General features: G+C 54.3%; 1 protein-coding gene and 1 long non-coding RNA gene across 5 annotated transcripts; one reads left to right on the top strand and one right to left on the bottom strand.

The window, feature by feature from the left end:
* Positions 1-1862: 1862 nt before the first annotated feature.
* Positions 1863-6141, bottom strand: LOC138225371 (uncharacterized). 2 transcript variants are annotated; one of them, XR_011183862.1, is made up of 3 exons: positions 6015-6141; positions 3501-5934; positions 1863-2556 (listed from the first exon to the last, which is right to left on the bottom strand). It is a non-coding gene; the product is annotated as an uncharacterized lncRNA (long non-coding RNA). The 2 variants fall into 2 exon arrangements; XR_011183863.1 differs by having other exon boundaries at positions 3501-3756; positions 5837-6141.
* Positions 6142-6269: 128 nt separating this feature from the next.
* LOC102693586 (maternal B9.15 protein) lies at positions 6270-13310 on the top strand. 3 transcript variants are annotated; one of them, XM_015336389.2, is made up of 5 exons: positions 6270-6408; positions 10147-10325; positions 10711-10848; positions 11579-11906; positions 12120-13310. In XM_015336389.2, exons 2-5 carry the CDS (start codon positions 10153-10155, stop codon positions 12312-12314), a joined length of 834 nt encoding a protein of 277 aa, XP_015191875.2. In that variant the 5' UTR covers positions 6270-6408; positions 10147-10152; the 3' UTR covers positions 12315-13310. The 3 variants fall into 3 exon arrangements, with proteins under 3 accessions (XP_015191875.2, XP_015191874.2, XP_015191876.2); XM_015336388.2 differs by having other exon boundaries at positions 6271-6408; positions 10144-10325; XM_015336390.2 differs by lacking the exon at positions 6270-6408 and adding an exon at positions 6527-6609 and having other exon boundaries at positions 10144-10325.
* Positions 13311-13806: the final 496 nt, after the last annotated feature.

Genomic DNA, 13806 nt, shown 5'->3' on the forward strand with positions numbered 1-13806 from the left:
AAGTTCCCCCTTAGTCCACCTGGTGCTGCAGTTTCTCTCTCCTCCCCCGATCTGTGTGCAGTGGGGCCGCTGGTGCAGAATGACTGCTGTGTGTGTGAGTGTGTCAGTCTGTGAGTGTGAGTGTGTCAGTCTGTGTGTCAGTCTCTGAGTGAATCAGTGTGTGGGTCAGTTCGAATTTCTGTCACTGTGATTGTATTAGTGTGTCTATGAGTGTGCCAGTGTGTCTATGAGTGTCAGTGCGTCTATGAGTGTGTGCCAGTGTGTCAGTGTGTCTATGAGTGTGTGCCAGTGTGTCTATGAGTGTCAGTGCGTCTATGAGTGTGTGCCAGTGTGTCAGTGTGTCTATGAGTGTGTGCCAGTGTGTCAGTGTGTCTATGAGTGTGTGCCAGTGTGTCAGTGTGTGAGTGTGTCAGCCTGGGCTCACAGACACCAGTCTCACGTTCCCTGCAGTCCCAGACTCCGGGTCAAGTCAGGTCAGACGGCGGAGCGCCCTGAGGCTGGCGGGGGAGGGGACGTGTCAGCGCCTGTGTCAAGGAGCGGGCTGGGGGAGGGGCACGGCGCTGTCTGCACGCCGCAGCTCAGGCAGAGCGGCGGGTCACGGCTCTGGCTCACACAGGCGGAGGCCAGTCCGGCAGACCCTCCCTCTAGTTTCTAACCACTTGATCCAGTTCAGGATAGAATTCCTGGATCCTGAATTCGGGGTTGTGGGGGAGCCAGAGCCTGTCCCAGCAAGCAACAGGCACGAGGTGGGACGCCAGTCCATCAAGGGCAAACAGACAAGAACACACACTCCTATCAGGGCCGATTCTCATGCCATGCAAACTCCACACAGACAGACCCAGGTCCGCACCTACCCCGCACTGTGAGGCAGCAATGCTGGCCCTTGCACCAGCCTGCTGCCCTGCTGTCTGCACATGTAGGACACAATTGTGTGCTTTCACAGTGAGCAGATGTGTGTGCGTTACGGGACATACAAACGTCAAGTCTAAGGGCTCTGCTTACTGGCTCCTTCATGTTATCATTTCCCATAAGTCTGTTTGCTGCCCATGGGGGTGTGGCTTCTGATATCTTCATTGGACGGGCTGAGGCCTCAGTTGCAGGCTTGGCTTAGCACAGGGCATTTTCAGTTTGGTGCTCACTGGTGCCACCAACAGGTGGCGGCCAACCTGAGGGGGTTCATCTCGGCACAGAGTGGGACCGGACTGCTCAGAGGCACCGGGCCTCCTTGGTTCCGCTGCCTCTGACAGGTCCCTGCGGACGGCGCTTAGGCCTGGGGGCTGTGGCCCAACGCCTTCTCCTTAGGGACAGGAGACAGGAGAGCTCCCCGCCCCTGCGGGAATAAACAGTCAAACAGACCCCCGCAGAGAGAGGGAGATGAGCTCTCAAGGGCTTCTGATCTCGAAAAACGCAGCTCATCGATTGCCCCAGGCTCGCTGCCAGACAGGATCAATAGCTCTTAAAGCCATAGCTGGATCCTACCTGCCTGTGTGTGAGAAGACACAGCTGAATCTGCAGGTCCATGCTCTGCATCCTAACCACTGAACCGGCTGTCCCCCTGGTGTAACAGGACTGGACCTGAACCACTGATCCGGCTGTTCCCCTGGTGTAACAGGACTGGACCTGAACCACTGGACCAGCTGTCCTCCAGGTGTAACAGGACTGGACCTGAACCACTGGACCAGCTGTCCTCCCGGTGCAACAGGACTGGACCTGAACCACTGGACCAGCTGTCCTCCAGGTGTAACAGGACTGGACCTGAACCACTGGACCAGCTGTCCTCCTGGTGTTAACTGGGATTTTTTTGTTTTTTTAACAAAATAAACTTTATTACAACAATGTATACAAACAATACAAATCCAGCATGATTGATATATATCCATAATATGTTTTGTTTTGTACAGGTTAATTGGCTTCTGGGAAAGCTGGCCCTGGTGTGAGTGTGTGTGTGCCCTGAGATGGGCTGGTGTCCAGTCCACTCGTCCACTCGTCCACTGCCTTGTGCCCAGTGCTTCCCAGGACAGGCTGTGACGCTGAACTGGGTCACCAGTTCCTGAAAGGGACGGGACGTGAAACACAGGCTTGTCCGGCTCTCCTGCAGCACAGTGACCACTCTCTCCACGGCCGCCTGTGGGAGCTGAGATGTTCCCCAGCGAACTGACTCCCTTTCCACATGGGGGGAGGGATTCTCTGCACGTCCACAGGGGCAGAAGGTGAGAGAGAGAGACGGGAGGAGACAACGTGTCTCAGCCAGGTGCTGTGTTTGCGTGTGTCTGCTGGAGAAGCCCCCCCCGGGCCCACAACTGCGCTCGGGGGGGGAAGGACTCCCGGCCCTCTGCCCCCCAGGCAGCCTGACACAGCGCCTGTCCCAGATGCCCACTGAAGAGGAAAGAATCGCAGCGAGAGAGAGAGGAGGAGCACGGGATGAGAGCCGCGACGCTGCCCTCTTGTGGTCGTGATGGAAAGCGCGCACGTCACTGGGAGACTCACAGTGGGGAGCTCCTGTCCCCAGAGGCCAGAGTCACAAGGGTTTTAGGGAACATTTCAACTGTCCCAGACCTAAAAGTCAAACAACAACAACAACAAAGATCAAAGAGAGCTAGCTAAATAGCATTTCGTTATACCATATACCTGTATATGAGTATAATGACAATAAACTTGAACTTGAACTTGAAATTGAACACGCAAATTAGCATGTCATTGCACTTGTGCATCTGAAAGATGAACTGAATTGAGCTGGTATTTATTTTACCATCTGGCCTGTTTAGTAGTTTGCAGTTCATCGATTCAGGATTTCACCCAGCTGTTTCTGCCCAAAAACCAGGGTATGGGCTTCAGGATGGGAGGTGCTTCTTTACACAGAGAGTGGTGGGAGTGTGGAACAAGCTGCCCCGCCAGGTGGTTGAAGCCGATACTCTGGCTTCTCTCAAGACACAGCTGGATGAGACAAGGTTGTGCAGCACAGCCTGTGGCCTGGAGGACTCGAACCCGCAACCTCCCACCCCAGAGGTGCAGAGCCCGGAACCCTGACCACTGTTCCACACTGCCCTGCCCAGGAGGAGTCTGCAAGTTTCCTCCCCCACACACAGGTTTCCGGCTGGGGGAGAGCAGGTGTCTCTGAATACCCCATAGAGGGGTGTGGGGGTCCGCACTGGGGCACTTCAATACACAGCGACCTGCAGGACACAGCTCTGCCGTGTTGCAGACCCACGAGCAAGACATCAGGAATTTTTAGTTTTGCTGTACTTTTGCAGGACGTAATGTGGAAAACCAACTGAAATTCATCTGTTAGGAGAAATGGGTAGATATCACATTCACATAACAAAATGGTCAAATGTTACTGCCTCCTTAAATGCTTCTGAGGAGGAATTGCAGTTTTACTTAAACTCCGTTAAAGACAGAAAACACAACTGATGCATGTAAAAAATAACTCATTTATTTACCTTTTTGTGTTATTTGATGTTCAATAGAAGTTTGAAAAACGTGTTAATTTTGTAACTTACGTCTCTATGGGCGACGGTTCACACGTGACGAGACGCGAACCGAGACACCAGGGACTCGGATCAAAGAGCAGCCGCATCGCCCCAGTCTGGCAGAACCGGATGTGACGTCTCGGAGGCCCGGCCAATGGGGAGGCGGGGGGGTCCGGCGGTCGGTCAGTAAGTCGTTTTGGTGGGATTTTCTTCCAGGGTTTCCCCTGAAATTTCCACAGGCGGGTCCCACTGCATCACCGGCGACGGGAAGGTGGATCGTGGAAGTCTGTTAATTTGTATTGAAATAAAGTTTTCTTCCACTTTTTGCAAATGGTGTTCTACCTGTTTTGAGTAAATCGCTACGTCATGCAGTTAAATAATAATAATAATAATAATAATAATCATAGTGGTAGTAGAAACAACAGTATTAAGCCTCAAGGCTTCTTTAATTTCAGTTTTGGTCTCGCCTACACCTCCCCACCAGCTATTTCGAACCCGGGCGGACAGGGTCCGTGTGGTGCGCTCCGTCCGGTCCGGTCCGGTCCGGTCCGATCCACCGTCCCCAGCAGGACCGGAGATCCTGTTACCCTTGTAACCCGCTCGGTCTGTGCGGTCTCGGAGGAGAAGGCGCTCTTCAGCAAGTGCCTGAGCCGGGCCGGCGGTCGGTACCGGGTCCAGCCGACCTGCAGTCGGGGACTCTTCGCGTCTCTAACTTCCACGTTGTTGTGGAGGCGCCGAGGTCCTCCTGGCCACGCCTCCTCCTCTCGCCTCGGACCGTGCAGCGACGAGTATGAGCGCAGCTGTGTTTTGAGGGGGTTGCGGGAGCAGTTTATGAGTAGCTATTGGATCCCATAATCACATCCAGCTGTGTCTTGAGAGAAGCCAGAGTGGCAGCTTCGACGACACAACTGGGCAGCTTGTTCCACACCCCCACCACCCTCTGTGTAAAGAACCGCCTACTATCCTAACTGGAGGATCTCATCCAGTGGTGTCTTGAGAAGAGCCAGCTCCCTGCTTCAGTGGCTGAAGTGAAACTGCTGAGACCTGGCCGATTGGAACCTGCTGATGATGGACTGGTGTCCTGTCCAGGGTGTGTCTGTGTGTCCTGTGATGGACTGGTGTCCTGTCCAGGGTGTACCCTGCCTTGTGCCCTGCGACCCTGTACTGTACTGGACAAGAGTTTTCTTCAATCCCTTAAAGCTGCACAGATCAGCTGTGCGACATTCTTAGTCTGCATTTTCAGACGTCCCCAAATTCACAAGGCTTGACCTCCCTGTGTAAGACATCTGTTATTATCACTGCCACCCCGGACAGTGCCAGGCCCAGTGCAGAGAGCAGGGGGCGGCACGTCACAGAGACACACAGCTCCTCTTCCCCAGGCCCAGTGCAGAGAGCAGGGGGCATCACAGTGTAAGAGGCTGAACTGCTGATTCTGTCTTCTTTCTTTCAGCACAACAGCGCCACTCTGTCTGGCCCCGGAGCTCTCAGAGCACTTCAGGCTAGAGTGATCATCCTAATTGCCCTCCACAGCCAGGGCTGTAGAGAAGCACTGGGGGTGTGTCTCGCCCCCCACTCTCCTCCCGGCCCCCGGGTGTAACTGTGTAAATTCCCGGGGGGTGATGCCTGTGTGTCTGCCTGGCGTGGCTGTGCTGGAGCAGTCCAGCAGGACGGAGAGGTGGGAAAGGGCCCTGTGCGGTCGAGCCCCTCTGTGCAGTCTGTGCTGCTGGCCGGACGAGAGTCTCGCTGCCCCGCGGGCGTGACGGACAGCTCCACCGTGATAGCGTGTGAACGGACCGGTGTAGGTTCTGGGGGTCCCGTGCCCCCCTGGGGTGTCCGATCCCTGTGGAGGGGAGACTGGAGCAGACTGGGACAGCCTGTGGCGCTGGGGCACCCGGCACGAGACCCGGGTGCGAAGGGGGAGCCCGGGACAGACGGGAGCCCAGATCCGCCCCGCTGACCGGCAGAGCGAGGGAGGAGCGCAGCACCGGGAATTCCCGAGAATTCCCCGGGAAACCCGGGAGAGCGCACAGCTGGACTCGTGTCAGCCAGGAGCTGGGGGTCCGCTGAGGGGACGTGGGGAGCGGGAGCTCTGGGGGAGCCCGGACCCCCACAGTCCGGCTCCCGGGAGCGAGCTGACCGGAGGGCTGGCCTGGGCTGTGAGTGTCCGTCACGGGCGACTGTGGAGAGCCCTGACCCTCGCCCCGGGGCTCCGGAGAGGGCCTGGGCACAAGGCCACGCGCAGCAGGCAGTGAGCCAGCCTGTTCAGAGCGCGGGCGCCCCAGGGGGCACGCAGGACCCCCACACAGTGGGCCATTAACACGCTGACGTCTCTGCGGCCTGGGGGGACGGCTTCACGGCTTTCACACCTGCGCTGTGCGGCCCTCAGGATCTGCCCCGTCAGTACTGGAGAGCTTCAGGTCGGTATGCGTCGGCTGCCCAGCAACAGGTAAAGGTTTAATCCCCTCTGAAAGGAAAAGAATAAAAGCTTTCTTCACACCTGAACTGTCTCTTTTCTTTTCTTTTCAGCATGGAGCACACCCTTACCTGCTCACGTATTGTTAGGGCCTGCTCTCTGCCTGTGCCTCTCCCCGCCTCTTTGTCTGCGTGCTCTCAGTCAAGTCTGTCCAGGACGAGCTGTGCGTGACTGGAAATCCCGAGGCGCCTCTACTGGAGACTTACGGTAAAGAGGCTCACGGACACCCCCCCACCCACCGGTACTGGCCATATAAGGGCAGAGGGGCGGCTGCGACGTCACAGGGGGCTCGGCCCGGTTACTCAAACGGCCCGGGAGGTAGGAAGTGAGTCATGTGTTAATCAGCGCTCCTGACAGCAGCACCAGTCACGCCGGCTCCCGGAGATCACAGTCCGCCGTCCCGAGCGAGGGGGAGACCGCACCGCCACAAGGGAAAAAAGTTCTGCCCTCGTCCCACAACTGCTGGTAAGTAGGGACAGGAGCGGAGGAAGAGGCAGGGATACAAAAAGACAGAGAACAGTGAAGGAGTTTCGCTGAGCGCCGTGCCGTTGTTTCAATTGATAAGGCGATTATCGACCGGCAGTCCCGTCCACGCGTCCTAGAGCCGGGTCCGCTGAGAGAGCCGCCGCTTCGGGACCGGGTTCGTGAACGCGTTCGGGAAAGCCAGTACGTTTGTGCTTTCAACTGGGAAAAAACTTTATACATCTTTGATTCTCTCTCTTCGATGTACAAATATTTACCTGTAGACTCCGCCGCCCGCTGAGAGAAAGGACGTTCGTGTAACAAACACGTTACACGTGTAACTGTGATTATGTATTAATGTTTGGAAATCGAAACATTCTAGTACGACTGGTACAGTTCGCTACCAATAACAAACCCAAACAAACTTCTGCTGCTGCTGCTGTTGCTGTTAATACTACTGCTGTTAGCGGTACGTCTATTAATAATTCAGCTTTAGGCTCAGCTCGGTGTCTTCAGCATCTCCCAAGTCAGCTTGGTCTCGGAGCGGTCAGCAGGGGCTTTGAAATCGCTATTTTGAGCGATACTGCGCAGTCAGACCGCTGTTCTGTGAATTTCCAGCATTCACCTGATCGGGTCACGGCGATACCCTTATTTCACTTGCTTTGTCTCTGTCGTGTCTCTTTGATAAAGGAAGAGCAACCAATTGAAACATCGCTCGTGGGGAAACGAAGCAGGGAAGTGTTTTGTGTCCCAGGGTTCAAGGCCTCTTTCAGTCTTTGCTTCCTTTGTGTGTGTGTATAGAGATGTTTGATATTCCTGGTTCTCTTCGAGCACTTTGACCTGGATCAGAAAAGTCCACAAATTTCTGCTTGTATTAGGCAAAGGTGACATCAGAGCCCTCCCCTTAAATCAACTGTTTAAACTGAGCGTCTGTGTCGGGCCCTGTTTGGTGGAGTTCAGACCCCAGGATAACTTGCCCCAGAGGTCTCACACTCCATTGCTGGGGGGGCTGTTGTCTTCAGGCTCCTCTCCCAGCCAGAGCAGTTTATTAAACGTTTCTTAATTGGGCATATTGGGGTATATTTGCAGTTCTTTACACAAGACATTCAGACTAATTAAATTATGCAACTAATTGTTAAATGGTTAGAGTAGCCATGCAACTAATAGAATAATTAGAGTAATCAATAGCATTTCTTTTTCTTAATAAACATCCTCTTTTACATCCAAGAGCATCAGAAAAATCAGTTTACTGTTTCTTGAATAGAAACGGAGAGTGTCCTACTTACTGAACATCTCACTGGCTCTACAGCACTGTACTGTGCCTTTACCCTGATCTCACTGGCTCTACTGTACGTTGAGTCTCTTCCTGTCTACTCGGGTAGACAGCAGTACTGCTTTGCTCTGTCACTTCATGGTGTGGGAAAAGTTTGAGCGCTGAGCTTTGCAGAGTGGCTTCAGGCTAAGCCGGGGGAGAGAGAGGCAGACGAGACGATCTCTGACCACACATTGAGTCATCAGCGGAAAACAGCTGAGCTGAGCTGAGCCTGACGGCGCGCACACTGAGGGTATCTGTGTTTCTCGGCTCGCAGATCACAAGGGTGCAGGTGGCAGGGGGGGCACACCGAGATGCGTGCAAGTGAGGACGCAGAGCCGTGGGCTGGAAATCAGGGCTTTGAAGTTCGAGGCGTCTGAAAGAGAGATGCGCCTTCGCTCTGCGTGTCTGTCGGTGACGCAGGCCCAGAAGTCTCCAAACAAACCCTGAAAACAAAACACAACGGCACCCACGCGGCACGCTGCTGAACACGGGAACAGAGCCGCCATCCGCTTGTTCAAAGCCCCTGCCACTCTTTGTGTAAAGAGGTCCCTACTGTTCCAGGTTTTAAGTTCACCTGCCTGTAGTTTCCAAGTATGTCCCGTGGTTCATGTTTCCATGGGTGATCCTGCGACCCGCAGATGCCTGGGAGCGAGTGGTGCCGCAAGCAGTAAGGTTGAGGTCGGGAAGAGGGATCGGAGGGTGCACAGGGCGAGTAAGATCGTCATCGTCGTTATTCCAGGGCTAAGTGAAAGGGTTGTTTCATCCTTTGCGTTGATCGGGGTTGTGGAACTAACTTGGGCTCAAGGGGCTGTCCTGCACTGACCGGCAGAAGCAACAGAGAGACTACAAGGGGACCTGACAGGGGATCGGAAAACCCTCCGAGATACTGTACGCAAAGGGTGGTGGGAGTGTGGAACAGGCTCGCCCATCCATGTTGTTAAAGCTGACAGCCTGGTTTCCGTCTAGAAACAGCTGAACTTGTGACACTTCAACAGGCTAGAAGGGCAGAACGACACTTTTGTTTGTAGCGTTTCTTATGTGCTGGGAAGTGGCGGATGTGATTTTATCCTGTTATTGTTATGGGCGCTGATGGAAGCCGCGGTACTGTGCGAGTGGCTGGTGTAACTCTCTTTCCTGGCACGCTCCGCGCTCTCGCTGCGTCACACCATCACCGCTTCAGTGACGTCGCGGGGCATGACCTTGACCGGAAGAGATTGTGCAACAGCTTGAAATGCGTCAAGTCCTACAGACGGGGATTCTGCAAGACCGAGATCCTGCTCCTGCTGCCTCAGTCCCACGTGTACGGCCCCATTACTTACAGTTCCCTCGCTGGGCTTCCATTCATTCTTGGGCTGGTTTATACCTGAGGGCGCTTGTGCCCGGCTGATGTGGACATTGAATGCTGCTTCTCTGCCTACAGGGCAGCTTAGTGCTCAGCTCTGCTGGCTCACCACTCCGGGGTCACGGGTTCAACTCTAGATGGAGGTACCCGTCTGGGGAGCTTGCGTGTTTCTTCCTGTCCTCTGGGGTCCGTGAACGGATGTCCTGGTGGGGTTGATCGGCCCCTCCGAGGTGTATACTCTGTGATTCCCGGAGAGTCTCCGGTATCCTGATGGTGATGGAATATTTCCTGATTGTGGATAAACGCGTACAGGGAAAATCGTGGGCAGTAAGAAAATGGCCTCAGTGCGCTGGCTGGGGGGGTTCATGGTGAAGAGAAGTTTGGCAGAAGTTTTTTTGGTAATCTGTTCATCTCCGACTTGTGTTCGGCAGAGACGTCTTTTTACACATTTCCTGCATCCACTGCCCTCTGTGGGTTTTTATTTAACCAGAAACTGCAAAATCATTTGAGCAAGAGCAGTAAACGTCCCGAGATTCTGGAGGTGGAAACAGTCTGTCCTGATAGCCTGGGCTCATGTAGACGGTAACTGGCTCAGTTCAGTCCCCGAGAGCCCCAGTCCTTCAGGGGCTCTGGGGGTCTTCAGTCAGGGGTTAAAGGTCACTGTGAATCTGGGCTCATGAAGACGGCAACTGTCAACACTAAATGTAATTGAGATCTGACTGGCTAGAATATATTCAAACAGGAGCAACATGCATAAGGTAATAAAACCTCTATAGTCTTGAACAGAGAAGTGCCCTGGACTCTCTTCATATTCCCAAGAGCTTTAGAAGTAAAATAGGCCTTCAGCTTTTTGATGTTTTTTTTTTTTCTGCCCCACCCATGTTCTGCAGGAGGAGGCCGTGGAGATAATAATAATTGCTTACACTTATATAGCGCTTTTCTGGACACTCCACTCAAAGCACTTTACAGGTAATGGGGATCCCCTCCACCACCACCAGTGTGTAGCCCCACCTGGATGAACGGGTACAGTGGTACAAGACCCAGAGCGAGAGCTTAACCCGTCTCTCTCTTTCTCCTCCAGCAGGAGGCGATGAAGAGGGAGGTGAACGCGGCTGTGGACTTCCTGCTCCGGCTGGTCCAGGAGCGGGGGGGCGTGGAACAGAGCCGGGCCCGCCGGTTCGCGGACGAGCTGCGCGGCATCCTGTCCGAGCGGTTCTCCCAGCACTGGTACCCGGCCAATCCCAGCCGGGGGCAGGCCTTCAGGTAGCCAATCGAAGCCGAGCGAAGGGCGCATATCTAACGTTCTGCATCTGCTCCCGGCAGCTGCTGCCAGTTCACTTCCTCCTTTTCTCATGCAAAGGTCAAATTGGTGTTTTTATTATGACATTATTATTATTATTCCAAAGGTGTTTATTTAACCTTTCATTAAAGCAGGAAGCTTCTCTCAGCCCGTTTTAGCCTTGAGTTATGGCCTGCTCTAAAGGTCAGGGTAGCTGGTAACAATGGCGCGTCCTGTTCTCTGCCCCGGCGGGGGTAGTGGGGTCTGCAGAACTCCTCCAGCAGGTGGGAGATCTCCGAGCCGGACAGGCCGGGGTCCGCTGGGGTCGTGTCCTCCTGTCTGACCCGCCCCGTCTGTCCGTCTGTCCAGGTGTATCCGCATCAACGCCCTGGCGCCCTGCGACGAAGCCCTGAGCCGCGCCTGCCGGGCCAGCGGGCTGCAGCTGTCCGAGCTGGGCCTGCCCCCCGAGATCACCCTCTGGATCGACCCCTTCGAGGTCTGCGCCAGGTGAGTCCGAGGGTCACCCGAGAGGGGCCCGTCTGTGTCGCTGACTGACGCCCGCAGCTGCTCCACCTGTGTCTTGAAAGAAGCCAGAGAGTCGGCTTCCACAGCGTGGCTGGGCTTGTTCCACACTCCCACCCCCCTCTGTGTGAAGGAGGATCTGGCTGTGCTAGAGGGTGGCCTGTCTGCTGACAGCTGCTCACGGGGCTGAGCCAAAAGAAGCTGCCACCCTGTGCTGGGCTTCCAGTGTGAAGCCTCACTATCGCCCTCGTCTTGACTTCCTGTGAGCGTCGGTCCGACCCACCGCCAGTCTGCACGAGGGCTGCAGTGAGGCGCAGGAAACCGCGCAAGCAGCGGCGAGACGGAGACCGAGAGCGACGCCACGGTGAAACGCAACTTCCTCCACGTCGCCCTGGAGCGGGGAGCCGGGCCTGCACCCTCAATCCACGCAAAGCGCAGCACTGCCCGTGTTTGGGCCTCCTCCTGTTTGTGCCTGGTGGTGTCTCTCTGCCTTGAGGATTGTGGGATTGTAGTTGTGCACCATATGCCCAGAAGTTTTTTTTTAAAAACGGGCTCAAATCTCTCTGACTGTCCATGACCTTCGACCTTGTCCGGGCTCGTCTCCCCTGTCCAAACCCTCTCTGTTCTTGAACATGTCAAACACCTGGAACTACTGCGCCTGGACTGATGGCGGGTCGATCGATCTGACTCGTTAGTTGGTTTTTCCCATCCCCAGGTCGAGAGAGCGCTGCCACCCCTTCATCGTGGCCAGCTTCCGCCAGGAGGAGGAGGAGGAGGAGGAAGAGGCGCCCCCCGTTCCGGGGCATGAGGAGGAGGAAGAGGCGCCTCCCGTCCCGGAGCCTGGCTCAGAATCCCGGGTTCAGGACACCTCGGACTACCACTCTGCCAGCTCCTCGGACTGCAGCTCCGAGACCTTCAGTGAGAGCGAGGAGGAGGAGGAAGGGAGGAAGAGCGAGAGAGAGCCAGGAGCAGAGAAGAGGGATAAGGGGGGCATCGTCATGGTGCCCCGCCCCAGGGAGCTGAACAAGCACCCCAGAACACAGGTAAGCACGGACCCCCATCCAGTCACCCAGACATCACTTTCCCTGGGGAATTCTCTCTCCCTGGCTGCCCACTGTTCTTCAGTCCCCCCCCCCTTCCCCCTTCAGGAGGATGCTGGGAGCTGGGGGGGGGGACCCTTAGCCCCCAGTTTGAGGCAAAGGATTCTGGGTGCAGGGCCTGACGTATACACCTCTCTCTCTCTCTGTGTGCTGCAGGCCCCCCAACTCCAGTACTTCTACCAGCCAGCCCCTGTGTGGCCCCAGCTCAAGAAGAGGAGGGCGGCCATGTTCCTCACCCCTGTCTACCCGGCCCCTGTCCTGGGGTACTACGTCCTGACCAAGCAGACACCCCAACCTCAGTTCATCCTCCCCCAGGCCTCCCTCCAGCACTGGGGTGCAGCCAAGGGATAGCCCCCCCTGGGTGGGGTCCCGCAGCACGGACAGTAAGGGATCCCAGAATCCAAAATTCCTCCTCCAGCTTATCCTCCGTGTGTGTCTCGCGCGGGAGCCACCACTGAGCAACTGGTAACGCTCTCCCTGTGCCAGGCTGCTTAATTCTACACTATTTTAATAAAACAAATCTCTTCTCGCGGCTGGAGCAATCGCCTTCACCTGTCCGCCTTCTGCAAAACACTGCTACCTCCTGAGCGGCCGTTCAAGCGCTCCCTGTATCGCCAGTTTTCTTTTTTAAGACATACAACTTTTATATTTTTATTATTGCGCCGTTGGATCGCGTGCAAATGGAAGGGGGGGGGGGGGCACCTCGTCCTCCGCCTCCCACCACGCTCCATGCTTTTGTTTTTAATCTTCTCGCTCGCACGAACCGAAGCGCCCCGCCTAGACCGGAACTGGTTTGTGAAAAGCGTCACTTCCGGTGTGTGCAAACCGCAATGCTGCCTTGACATTCACCCCACAGCCGCGAGGTGGTGCTAATGCGTTAGTCTTTTCAGTTTTATGCTTTTAGAGAATTTTGCTCTGTAGAAAAAAAGAAATCGGCTATTTGCACTCGATCAGGGAAGCTTGAATGTCACCGTGATATTTAAATGTCCTGCACGTAGAATTAACATTTCTGCTGTATGATTTTTTTTATTAACCTATCATTTTATTACTGTTTTATACTGAATTATTTTCTATTTATTTCTTGTTTTGATGTACATTTTTTTATTATTTTGTTTTATTGTAGTAACTGAAATAATAATAAGCCAGACTGGGCTGGCTGTGCTATTCTGTAAAAAAAAAAAAAAAAAAAAAAAAGCTGTACCTTAAAAATGAATGAAGTTGTATTTTTTAAATGCTATGTTTATTTTTGTAAGCTAACATTATTTGTTTTTTGTGAATATGTACTTTTTATGGTATTTTCTAAAACAATGATTTTACAACAAATGAAATAAAGTTTAAACCACAGACTTCCTCTGTGTAATGGTGATTGTGACGGTCCACACAACCCGTGTGGTGTCCTCTGTCCCAGCTGGGCGTCTGACCCCCTGCTCCACAGAGCTGTTTTTTCCAGAGCCTGACCTGTGTTTCTGGAAAGTGACCGGATACATTGGGAGGATTCGCCCTCGGCTCAGTGTTACTGCTATGTGCTCACACTATGGCTTATTATATTTGCATGCTGATTTGCCAAAGATTAATCTTTAATCAGGAAGACATTTTCTTATCTTTACAGTTCTCAGGGCCATTTCTGCAATTGGAGATGTAGTACTTTTATCAGCTGGAACACCCAAAGAACAACAACAGATGCAAAATGAAGTGCATTAGGGACCATTCCACAGGATCCTTTAGGGGGATCATCTCAAGGAATCTCAATGAGCATGACCCTCACTTCCCCCCCCACCTGGGAGACACACAGGGGTCGTTCTGCACCAGCGGCCCCAGCTGGGAGACACACAGGGGTCGTTCT

The sequence above is a fragment of the Lepisosteus oculatus genome, chromosome 27 (assembly GCF_040954835.1).
Source record: "Lepisosteus oculatus isolate fLepOcu1 chromosome 27, fLepOcu1.hap2, whole genome shotgun sequence".
NCBI lineage: Eukaryota > Metazoa > Chordata > Actinopteri > Semionotiformes > Lepisosteidae > Lepisosteus > Lepisosteus oculatus.

Bases quoted from the DNA above. Each gene is read 5' to 3' on its own strand.
- LOC102693586 (XM_015336389.2), top strand. From the start codon at position 10,153: ATGAAGAGGGAGGTGAACGCGGCTGTGGACTTCCTGCTCCGGCTGGTC. The intron at 10,849-11,578 runs GTGAGTCCGAGG...TCCCATCCCCAG, and splicing joins CCCTTCGAGGTCTGCGCCAG to GTCGAGAGAGCGCTGCCACC. The intron at 11,907-12,119 runs GTAAGCACGGAC...TGTGTGCTGCAG, and splicing joins ACAAGCACCCCAGAACACAG to GCCCCCCAACTCCAGTACTT.